The sequence below is a fragment of the Mercenaria mercenaria genome, chromosome 11 (genome assembly GCF_021730395.1).
Source record: "Mercenaria mercenaria strain notata chromosome 11, MADL_Memer_1, whole genome shotgun sequence".
NCBI classification, from domain to species: domain Eukaryota; kingdom Metazoa; phylum Mollusca; class Bivalvia; order Venerida; family Veneridae; genus Mercenaria; species Mercenaria mercenaria.
The window spans coordinates 67,403,846-67,416,907 of record NC_069371.1 but is presented as its reverse complement, the minus strand read 5'-3'; the positions used below and the strand labels follow the sequence as shown (position 1 = coordinate 67,416,907).

General features: G+C 33.5%; 1 protein-coding gene across 1 annotated transcript; it reads right to left on the bottom strand.

The window, feature by feature from the left end:
• Positions 1–9,229: 9,229 nt before the first annotated feature.
• LOC128546913 (short-chain collagen C4-like) lies at positions 9,230–12,073 on the bottom strand. Its single transcript, XM_053518316.1, has 3 exons — positions 11,822–12,073; positions 11,547–11,618; positions 9,230–10,003 (listed from the first exon to the last, which is right to left on the bottom strand). The coding sequence occupies exons 1-3, from the start codon at positions 12,033–12,035 to the stop codon at positions 9,492–9,494; spliced, it is 798 nt and encodes a 265-aa protein (XP_053374291.1). The 5' UTR covers positions 12,036–12,073; the 3' UTR covers positions 9,230–9,491.
• Positions 12,074–13,062: the final 989 nt, after the last annotated feature.

The window sequence follows — 13,062 nt, the reverse complement described above, 5'->3', positions numbered from 1 at the left end:
TGTACTTTGCTTTTCTGAAACTAGCAATTACCTTTGAAATGTTTTGTAGACTATGCATGATTTATGGTGTTTATACTTCCTTGTGATGGGTGACTGTATTCATATTTTGGTTTATAAAAAGGGACGCGCGCCAGACATGGGCGAGAGAATAAATCCCTTCTGCTTTCAATCACTGTAGCAGATTTCAATCCTAAATTGTGGGTTGGCGTTGTACAAGTGACATAATTAGGCAATTAGTATAACCAGACATTTAGTTATGCCGAAACTTTACGTAATTTCTTTAACAAGCAAACCGCACTGTCAAACCGGATCGGAAGAAGAATTTATGTTTACGCATGGTTTTAAAATTGTTAATAGTCATTTATAAATTTGAAAATGGATTGTTTAAAGTCGCATGATTATTTATGTTTTAACCAATAAGATCTTCTTTTACGCTTACTCGTTTTGTCACAAGAAAAAAATATAATCACGATGAATAGCAGACGACCTGCAATTACTTTTGGCCGCACCACCCCCTTCCCCCCGGCCCCTCCCGAACACCTTCCTTCATGCCCCCCAACCCCCCCCCCCCTTCCCCCCCCCCCCCCCACCAAAAAACAAAACAAAAAAAACTATGATTCATTGTTACGAGTAAGAAGCAAGGAATATTAATATAACCTTAACTTCAACGTGTTTGTTTGTCTGTTTGTTTTCGGTTGTTAATCCGCCGTTTTTTACAAACAATTTGTCAGGTATGTCAAGGCGGGAAGTTAACATACCATGTGTTTCCTGGGATTGTACCACCTTAAACCTGTTTTCATTCCGTCGTAAGAATAACTCACCCGCATAAAATCAGCAAGGTGGAAGAATGATTTCGGACACAATGTTTTGACAAATTGTCACGGGAACAATATATGCCTCACCCGGGAATTCGTTCTCACGACCCGCAATCCGTAGATCTGCGCTTTCCTATTAAGCTAAGCTGGGTGAGGGCTACATTGAATGCGTCGGTATGTACTTTCACAGTTGTATTTGTAGTTTTAATGCAACGATGGTTCATAATATCTGCTTACAGGTTGAAATTCAATTGATATTTGTTCTGTTTTACCAAACACTATTGTACAAAATTGGATATACGATATGACTCTCCAAATTAGGTTATTTTTTATTAAACACCACAATAACACAAATAAATATGAAACAAAAACTGAGCTAATACGGAATGTATTGGTAAGTTCCAATTATTGCAATTTATATCGAGACTTACAAGAGTTTTAAAGTAGTCATACATCATACATACGAGCCTTTCTGGATTTCATTGTTCTGAAACATGATGCTTCGAAATTTCAGGGGTTAAAATAAAAATCTAGAAACTGGTTTGAACACTGCATAATTGCTTTACGGTAACTCGAATATTCATCACATCAAAGACGAAAAATTGTCATTAGTTAAGTGATTTTCTATTGGTTTGCTTGTCCTCTGGCAGAGGATGTTGGCCTGTCGGCTATGTGTTGAGGAGTCCGTTGTGTGATGGTTTAAGAATCACTGTCTTGCCCCTTACCGATGTTGGGTTCGAGCCTAGCTCAGGGGGTCGTGTTCGTCTTGTGAGGAAAAGCCTTCAGTGGTTGCGGATGGTCAGGCCGTTTACCAAGAGTCAAAACTTGGTCTCTTCCAACATTCAGAAATTTAGAAAGTCAAGATATGGACCTATAATTGTGTCGTTGTGATGTTAAAACCCAACAAAATAAGACAGAACGTGCTTTAGAACCTTAGACGACAACACTTTGATAAGAACACCAATGCCAATTATTAAATCACTATGATATTTAAACATCTGGATAACTTTTTTTCTGAAATTGCAAACCTTGATGTTCAAATATATTCTTGCATTTCGAAGATAAACAAAATGCTAAGAAAATGTAGCAATTTCAGATGCTTTCCTTCATACTCTTAAGTTTCTGTTCTTTCTAAATGAAATTATCTGCCACAGTTTCTGTGTATCTAAATCATTGTTCTTGTTCTCGACCAAAAATTAGAAAAGCTCCTAAGCAATTTGTAAAACAATATACATTTTAAACTCGACTTCTGAGTCACTAGTTTCGTTTCGTTTTGCTTCATGAATACAGAATACAGAAGTAAGATGTAATGTGTGAATTTATATGCAGGGGACCAAACTTACTTATTGCACCAAAAGTTTCTTAGATGTCCTTCATGTAATGCATTTCGGACATACGCAGTTTGCAAATTATCTCTCATGTGGATCATTACTAATTTGTCTGCATATAGTATTTCAGTTGTCAGAAAGTCTGATTAATGTGTTCATCGTAATAATTTCGGTGAAAGCTGTTAGACACCTCTCGTGGCTGCACAGACAGTTTATGTTTACATAGAAATGCTGTAAAGTCTCTAAAGAACGTGTTTATAGCGACAAGAAACAAAAATATGGACCCTTTCCGTCACTGTTTTGCGGAACATCAAACAGCATAAAAGATATCTTTATTGTCCCTGCAGTTTATGATTAGAAAAGATTAAAAATGATTAATGCTTGCCAGCCAATACTCGGAACAAAAAATTTTGCAAAAAAGTTATTATTCTTATGATTGTCTGCAAGTAATTAGGAACAGCGTTAAAATATATCAATTTTTCATTCTGCAGTGCGATTAAAAACATAACAGAATATCTTATTATTTGCCATGTTGTACTATGGAAAAGCAAAATAATGTCTCTTTATTTACGATCTGTAAAAAGCAAAAATGAAGAGTATTGTCTGCAGGAATATGTGACGCCACAAGGTTTCATTCCTGTAATTGCAATTTTATGAAACACCATAAAATCACATTATTGGCTGTGCAGTAAAGATTGAAAACATAAATGATCTTATTATTTCAAGGCAGTGGAATAAATAGCAAAACAATATTACTATGACTGCTTTGTTGTATACTATACACCATAGTACAGTTGTTTGGTTCCATGCACGTTTACACAAAAACCAATACAATTACTTGATACTGTCTACGTCAAACAAAGATTATTTTGAAATTCCCGACTGTACGACTGTTTCACAATGCAAACTATTATTTCATTTACTAAAATAATTGAAAAACAATAAATAATAAAGTCAGACGGGGATAGTAAATGGAATTTTAAATCTAAATTATAGAGATCATAAAATGTTTTAAATGGAGATTGACATTTTACATTTAAGACCTTAGCTGAAACTTTAAAGCAAAGACGTTTAACTGATGTCTATGCATCAAAGTTTGCACAGTTGTTTTTGACAGTTTTTGTGTGAATTTACTCTTTTGCAATTAATTTAAATGCAATGAAAAAGTACTTGAATGTGATATCAAAATTAAGATCTGAACATTTGTATCAAATCAAGAAAACTTGTTAAGTCACAATATTTCATTGTTTAATTATAAACGGCATACGATCCCTCCCCAAAGTCATTTAAATTCAGCAAAACAACAGTCTCTCTTGAATAACTCAAATATGTTTTCAACGCCCAGAGACAGTACGCCGAAAGAACAAAATTACGGAGATGCGTAATCTAAAGGCGTTACCGTCACTCAAGCCTTAATTCTGTGCTCTTTCACAAACAACTTGTGTTTATTGTTTTGCTGTGCTTTTGCTTCCGGGGCAATCTGTTCTTACCTTTTAATGCTAAATAATAAAAACAGCGTGTGGTAATGTTGCTCAACGATTTGAAATCCACTCGATTCATGTACATTATAAATATGTTTATGTTGCGAACAGAGAGCTATGCAACAACGCATGTAGACAACTTACTATCTAAAGACTATAATGCATGTAAATTCGTACATGTAAACCTGAATTGATAAAACGTTTTTAGTGACAAACAAATTCAAAATCAAATTAGCAGTGGCTCGATACAACTCAGTCGGAATCATTGTAAAATTTAAATTGGACGGCATTTATTAAGCAATATTTCGTAAACATATTCTATATACATGAGGAGCGAGGACGAAAACAAAGTGTATGAAGTATGATGATAGTATTCAATGGATCTAGTAATTGACTAATTAAGAGATCTTTATAAAAGAATAATCTAAATCTTTGTAATGCATGAGTGGGTCAGCTAAAACATTAAGTTCTAGCAAATAATGTGCTACTGGTATTATGCTCTTTTTTTTTTTTTTTTTTTTTTTTTTTTTTTTTTTTTTTTTTTTTTTTTTTTTTTTTTTTGCTTGATATATGCCTGTAATGCCTGTAACTAAAATAAGTGTTGTTCATATTTTTAATACTGTCTTGTTTTTATTCTTAAAACATTTTATGAAATTTGACAGGATAAGTACTAATAAAACGGTGTTCACTGAATATTTTGCTCTACCTTGCAAAGAGAAACGCTGGTACTTTTTTTTTTTTTATTATTTACCAGATTTTTATAGCGCTCTTTCTCATCCAAACATAAACGTTCAAAGCGCTGTTCAAAAAAAAAACATAAAACCCCCCCCATATCCAGATGATATGAATACAATACAACAAAAAACAAATATATATCAAAAATAAAAGATATTTAGCCTAAATCAGATGTTACTATACATTTTATATTGTACTATTAGATATTATAAAGAATAATAACCAACAGTATAGTTTTATTGCAAAGTCATATTACAACTTGTTTACAAGTGCACCGTTAGTTTCAATAGACCTTAAAGAAAAAGTGTGTTTTTAATGATATTTTGAAAGCATCCAAGTTTTTAGCGTCTCTAATGGTAGCCGGAAGAGCATTCCATATATTCGGTGCAGCTGATGAAACTCTACGATCACCATACCTTACAGTTTTGCTTTTTGCATGAATAATATATACATGATTAATTTACCGTACTCAATAGTTGAAGTTCAAGATATATACACACAAAAACATTCTATATGAAGCAATAAATTTAACGAAAAATATGTCTGCTTTCATATATCTTTCGTAAATGAAAAGTACAGTAGAATACTAGTACAAAAAGTACAGTAAGAATATCTCAAGAAAGATCGACAATTTATTCCTTATACAGTTCAATATTTTACACGAGTTTCGTTATATTGCTTATTTATCTGATGGAATGAAGAGAATGCACGATTTGCTTATCTATATTTCTCAACACAAATATGGACAGTATTAATCGCTTAATCATTTTTTTGTTCCCGATTATTAAACATGTAATTATTACAGCTATCTACATATAATCCGACTTCCTAATTCAACAGTATAGTTTTCGGTAGTTTCCATAAAGTTTCTGCCATTACAGCATGTGTTTCTTTCCATTTTTCAATCTTATCTGGAATTCGAAAGCGCACGATACGAATACAAAAGTAAGTTATTTGTGTGAATTTATTACAGGCTGACTGCAATTAAAATGCAATAATAGTGAGATCTTTTTTATTTTTATTTTTATTTATACTGCTGACTGCAGTTGCTTCTGCAGAAAAGGTTCTAGACTTACATATTGTAATGCCTTTCAGAACTATATAACGGTTGCAAATATCTCTCGTGAGGATAATAATTTGTTGTATATAAGCAGTTGTCAGAACGTCTGAATACTGTTTGTTCTTAGTATTATTTACAGGTACTTCTTCGTGGCTGCACAAGGGACAATTTATGTATGAAAGAGGATGATTCCAAAGCCTCCTAAAGATGCGTTGATCAGAAGAAAAAAAAACATAATTACGGTTATTGGTTTGCAGCTATAAGGGTAGCATAAAATATCTTTTTATTTTCCGGCAGTTTGATAAAAAAGGATTAAAAAGTATGATGTTGCCAGTCAATACGAACTGAACCAGATCTCATTATTATGATTGGCCTGCGTATGTGGACAGCGGAAAATATCTCATTTTCATTCTGCAGTGCGATAAAACATAACCGAATATCTTATTACTGCCTGAAAAAGAAAGCCCCCCCCCCCCACACCCCCAACGCCCCCCCATACCCACCACTCACCCCCACTCCCACCACGTAAAGAGTAAAATTCTAATTACAAATGCATGCCTCCACATTTCACAAACAGTTAGTTACTCTAAATTTATTTCAATTATGGTTCCATACCCTGTAAACAATGAGTGTGGGAACAAAGAACGGCTTAGTTTAATGTAAAACTGAATGTTAAGAGCTAAAGTGTTTTGCTATGTTATTATTTTTTCGGAATGTGTATCTGCAATGCTTTCAGATCCGGGGTTTTAAAGTGAATTGTAAACGAACTCCTGAATAAATTTCTAGGTAGCATACAATGTGTAGTTGTTTTGGCTTATACCGTGGATAACAACTTTATGAAGCACTCTCTACGGACTTTTACCGACCTATGGGTAACGAAGTGAAACGGCTCTGGAAACGACAGCAAAAAATACTAAATTTTCAGTTTCTTGATGAAAAATCTTCTGATCATTATGCAAGCGATATCTTGTGTCCAAGTGTTTGGGGTAACGTGAAAGGTAAAGTATATACACATAAATACTACTTCCCATGCAAGTATCTTAGTTAGACCTGGTAATACTGCACTTGTCATACTACACTGTGAAAAGTAACAAGGAGAAAGGTATGAAGAGCGGCCAAAACATTTACTTTGACTATATGAGAGAATGACGTGAACAGCACACGCGTACAAATGATCAAAATTTCATTATTTTCTGGTAATAAAATATGAGCCATTTCCTAACGTTAAAATCTTCTTTACTAAAAGTATAAACGCGAGTATTGACAGGTTGTGAAGAATTGGATTTAGAGTATTTATACGAACCCATTTTTTTTAATCAAATTGAAATTATGTAGTGCGAGGCAAGTGGGGATAAATTTCGATTATGAGGTCTGGAAATACTGTCTATATGTGAAAAAAATGGATCATTTGGGAAGTTGTTAAACAATTAAAACACAAGAAAAACACAGTATGTATTCGATAAGGCATAGCATAAAAAATTACTACATAAAATGTAATTGTAACTAATAGATAATATGTTCTACTATAATACAATGTACATACAGTTTTATGTTCTTTTTTTTAATATAAACTAAAACTAAATAGTGTTGTTAATATTTTATACCGTCTGTTTTCTTGTTAAATCGTATGGAAATGTTTTTTCAGTTCCCGTTGCGGAAAAAGGACTCACCGCATTGGGATCTTCTAAATACCTAAAGCTATGGGACTGTTTTAGAATTTAGCCTTTTTAGGTTAAACAATACATTTCTCATAACATCAGGCTAACTCCTGAAAAAACGCATTATAATTACTGCATGACACTTTGAACTTTTTTACATTTAGAAATGAATAGAATCAATAAAAATAAAGTAGAAGGAGATTCTTTAAAGTATATAAGGCAACAATATAGCAGTCTGCTCATTGAAGGCAATGGAATCTGCTAACCATGCATTCGACTTTAAGTGGAATTAGTTACAAAAAGACTAGAAATTTAACAACACTTCCAAGACTACGAAATCCGACGAATTGTTTTCAAGATGTATGTTATTCACTGATTCGCTTTTATAGATTTGACCTTAAAAAAAAGCTTTTTTATTTCAAATAAAGATAATGACTTTTTAATCAATGTCTCTGGTAGATTGCTGATGTTAATACAACTTATCTTCATAATTTGACGAAATGAGTACTCGATGAATGGTCACGGGGAGATTTTTGTACATTTTTAATTGCACATTCCACCAAATACGACCAACCATAGTCTTAATGAGTTATTTTCGTTATATTTGGTAATTGTATTCTCCTGTTATATAATAAATACATTTATTTGTTTGTAGGAGTAAGTGGAATGGAGATGGTTTACATAAAATATGAATGTCGCCAATAATATAAATCAAGTGACAATATAGTCGTGATGAAAGAAATGCAGAGATTATAAATAATAAGTTGATGATTCTAGTGATAAAGATGATATAATGCCGGTGCTCGATGATGACAATGAAACTTATAATTGCCGAAAATGATGCTGCTCTGACTGTGTTACAATCAAAATAATTATATAACAAACTTCGATGGTGATGAAGCTGATTCGTAATGATATTCATGATGATGTCAGGTCATCGTCATGATGACCATAAATGAAGATATGATGTGTTGAATAAGATAAAGATAGTTTGATGAAGATGCAGAAGATGATGCAATCACAACGAATCTATGCAAAACTATTTGTCTGTTTGGGAATAGCTTTGACTTGTACCTGGCAAAATATGAAATAAAACTTTGAGGCGTCACGATGCTTCGTTGTCGTTTTCTTATTTTCAAATTCATGATTGTTCTCTTTTTGAAACAGTCAAGTGTTTTATAAATCATTTTATCAGCATTGAAAAGAATTTAAACAATAAACATACAGTGTAAGAATGTTTGTTTGTTTTATTATAAAATTATTAAACTTTATATGAAATTAGCTTTTCTGGTGAAATATCGTAAAAATGTGATTTGTACCAGGAAGAGCAGATGAATATGGACAAGTGATTATATCAAGTTATTACACAGTTAATTTAACAGTTATGATATTCTTTATGTAAATTAAAACGGGAAGGCCGTACATTTCCTAAATTATGCTAAAGAATATGCGAAACACAGAACACAGACGCTACCCTGCATAGAAACATTAATAAAAGTACATTTTAACAAATGCGTTTGTGGAGTTTTCACTTGAATTATTATTTTTATTTCAGTTCACCATTTCATTGAATTCTTGAACCAGTCGGATTTGCGATAGAAACTTGCGCAATAGCCGATGACGGTGAAATGTGCTTGTCTGATAATGATAGATTGACTTGATATTATTTTAAACGTAGGTCTATGTAAGCTTTCTTTGGGATTTTCATGTAGTTTTTTGAAACGACATTGGGTTGGTTAATAAAATAAGATGATGTTGACAATATTTAAAGTCGCGAAAACGCGTAACAAATCGTCAAAAACTCTGACCATCAAACTCTAATTATGTAATAATGTCCTTATTTTTTTAATTTACAACATTTTTTATGTGTTTCATATGTAGGCAAGTACCAGACGTAATGAATGATATATTTTTAAACTAGAAATAAGATGTGGTTAAATGTATGTCCTTTCATCAAAGTAAAAAGATAAAATTAACACATGTATATCCCTTTTTACTGATACATTTTAAGAAAAAATCAACACTTTGTTCACTGCTCAATATTTCATTTTGTGACTGCCGATAGTTTGTTTGTGGCAATTACTTGTGTTTCCAATTTATACGCATCTTTCTTACAGTATAGTAACTCGCATCAAAATTTTGTAAAATCAGTATTGATATGGTTCTATGGAAATAAAGGAACAAGAGTAATCGATCTGACATATTTCTAGTTAAAAGTAACCTCTCTACAGTAACTACATTTGCTCAGGGAAACAGGCGTGTCCTTTGTATGTATACGGAAACTCATTTGTTTTCCCTAGAAACAAAACATTACAAACGACCATTAACTATGCATTGATATTCATTACGATCACAAATCAAAATGAAAATATTTCATTCATATTTCAAGCTACTGCAGGTAAACAGATACGACCTTACATAGAACAAACAACGCAGGAGAGTTCTCGACCATCAACGTATGGAGGACAAGCTAGCGTACCACCGCAATGACTTTCTACGAAGTATAAATTGTTTTCTGCTTTAGCATCTCCGCTATGAAAAACAACTTCCGGTCTTCTGTCTAAGCATACGTATTCAGAAGAATCTGCATACCCCGGGTAACCGGCCACAAGGTAACCACTGTATTCTTTCGTCCAGCCGGCGAAGCATTCGTTCCTTCCGGGAATCATGATGTTTGAACCACGAGATATTTGGCAAGCGGCACATGGAGCTTCACTTCTACCAACAGATGTTCCAAAGAACTTAATCTGTTCAGCAGAGCTTAGGTGTGGGTTGAAATTGTACTCCACGCCTGTCACTAAGATGTCGTTGTTCTTGGTATTGGTATAGTGATCCCAAAGGGGAGTATCCGGAAGGCAAAGGAAGTTGGCACCCGCTCCTTTTCCGATTTGAAGATGACTTGGCAAGAAAGTCCCGCTCATAAAACCTATACAATATAAATACTATGCTTTTTGTTTATATTTTCTGGAAAACTATTATTCCTTGATATGATACTAATATACGAAGAGGGTTTATGCGAAATTTTCACGTAACTACTAGATACAAACTTTAATATAGGATATCCTCATCAAACGTTTTTACTTGGAAAAATTTAGATAATCTATGTAATAAACTAAATACGTAGTGCTGTATTTACAGTTGACTGTCACGTGGTAACGGTATTAAAATATAGCTGTGCTGTGATCCTAACAGTATATTTTTATTTAAATTTAAATTTTAAGAAAATATACAACTTTACGCTTCAGATTATGAAACTTATTTTATCTGCGTCTTGTTTGAATTTGAGTTAACCTGAGTGAAAAGCCTCTGAACTCATCATGCAGAATAAAAGATTACATTAACAGCATTTATGGTAGTAGGTTAGTAAGAAAAGAGATAAAAAAGGATCGCTTAAGCTCGCTTCTCAAAATTTTCAAACACTCGCCTACTAACGTAAAATTTACTGTGCATGTAGTTTTTACATATTTGGTCATTACATTCACAAAATTGATAGAATATCCGTACTTGTAGTAGCTCTGTGTTCATTCCAGTACATTAAAAATTCCAAAAGAACATTTTACGGAACCGCCTCGATAGCCTAGTGGTAGAGCGTCCGCTTCGAGTGCGGGAGGTCGTGGGTTCGATCCCCGGTCGCGTCATACCAAAGACGTAAAAAATGGTACTAGCAGCTTCCTCGCTTGGCGCTCAGCATTAAGAGGATAGTGCTAGGACTGGTCAGCCCGGTGTCAGTATAATGTGACTGGGTGGGGTATCATGCCACGTGTCTACGGCGTGATATTCCAGTGAGGCAGCACTATATAAAGTTGGGCATTGTGCTCACTGCTACAAGTAGACACCGTCGTTTATATGACTGAAAAAATGTTGAAAAGACGTTAAACCCGAACACACACACACATTTTACGGAACGCCTATGATATCACGCGGATTAGGATAATACGTAAAGGTCAATAAATGGAAGATCGCGATGCTTTTTGGTGATAATGTCCCTGGCAATGTGAAAATATCACGATTGCTTTAATCTAGGAGCTATCATCTTCTTCCAAAGCAAAGACACCACACTTCTATGTATTTACTTGGTTATTAAATGTTGCTTATGATGTAATAATGCAAAATAATCAAACAAAATAGAATAACAGAAAAGATTTTAGGACAAAAATGTTGCCTTTTATAGCTAAACATGTAATAACTTAAAGGCAAATAAATGCCCTCTCGGACGTTTGTTTTAACCTTTTGAATTAGATGTTTAAATGTGAAAATAAAATCTGTGAAAAGATCCTTTTGAAGCAAAGACTGCTTTTCAACGCAGAAAAAAGAATGGCATGAACACTTTCTGGCAATATAAGGTAAGTACCCTTGTACTGAAACAAAATTCGTTTGTTTTTGTTTGAACGTCCAATTAACCTGATATAACCAGCTTCTGATATTTTAGAGATACTACTAAATACAATAATATTGTGTCTGGCACCTACCTTTATACAACTCCGTGGAACCATTTCCGGGACAGACTGTCCGACCCCAACGAATATAAGATGAAGTTACGTCTGAAATAATATATGTATCTTCCCGTAAATAAATCAGTTTTATTGCAAAAAAACTGAGTATTGTTGATAAAGTAATACATTTCTCCGCCATATATTAAAACATTCAATTAGTTCCAGCTATGGCTAAGTCATAGGTAATCTATAAAAAATTCAGTCAATATAAAATAAAGAAACTAAAACTAACCTTGAGAAAGCATACTTACCTGCTTTAGACTGTTCTTGCATTAGCTGCAGTTCCAGGTTACTTATTTTGGAGGCCTGGGCGTTAACCTGATTTTTCAAAGCCAGAACTTCCGCCGCTATATCTTCATCGCTATGTAACATTATTCGTTTGGATTTATCATTTTGAAGTTTTCCCAAAGTATTGTAATATATGAAACAAACATAAAAGACACACAATTTCTTTATTTCCAACATAATGTCTTGAGCTAGTACAATGTCAGTACGAAGTCTTTGCAGACCTTATCTGCAGTAGAATGGACAATTATTAGAAGTCGTTAAGTTAAACAAGGACATAGATACGAATATGCGCAATTTGTCACAGATACTTAAAGTCCTGCCCGCCCTGTTGCCATAAATAAAGATAACAGTCAAGAAAAAAAAACAACAACATATTGTTAAGTAGAACTACGTTTGAATTTATTATTTTGATTTCTTTCTTGCAATAGTATTTCAGTTATATAATGACTGGCGGTTTCTAAATAATTTCTTTGCATTTTATACCAGTACTAACATGTTCCCTGCAAGTAACAGGCCAACTTCTCTACATGAATCAAAGCCATTGGACGAATGAGTTCAGACATAATGTCTCACATCAATCATCACAGAGAACATGAACCTCGCCCGAAAATTGAACTCGAAACTGCGATCCGTAGATCTGCGCTCAAGTGGAATTATCATTTTGAATTTATCCAAAAAGATTGTAATATATAAGAAACCTAAATAAAAGACACACAATACCAGTAAAATGGACATGTTTAGAAGTACAGAATGATATTGATACACAGCTGTAGAAGATATTTTAAGTTTTGCTGCCAAAGTGAAGATATCTTTTATTGTTAAGATGAAAACATTTGCGATCAGTAATCGTTTATAGTGAATGTAAATTGTATTTAAAGTAGATAATTGATTCATTACAGCTCAGTATTAACACAGACCGAATCTTACAGTACTCGGTCGTCTGCTGCCCCTGTTTATATACTTGTAGTTTACGTTGTCAAATGAGATACCTATATTTACCTTATCAGTTAGAGAGTTCTGTTTTATTGTTTGAATTTAATGTGCATAAGAAGTTCATTTTTTTAAAACACGAAATTCTAGATGGACTTTAAATTGATAACAATTGTTGGTTACATACATGCTCATACAGGCTATTACCTATCATCTAAACGATAGACGAAGCTATGCTGTTCTCTTTAACTTAAAATAACAGTTGCCGGAAACT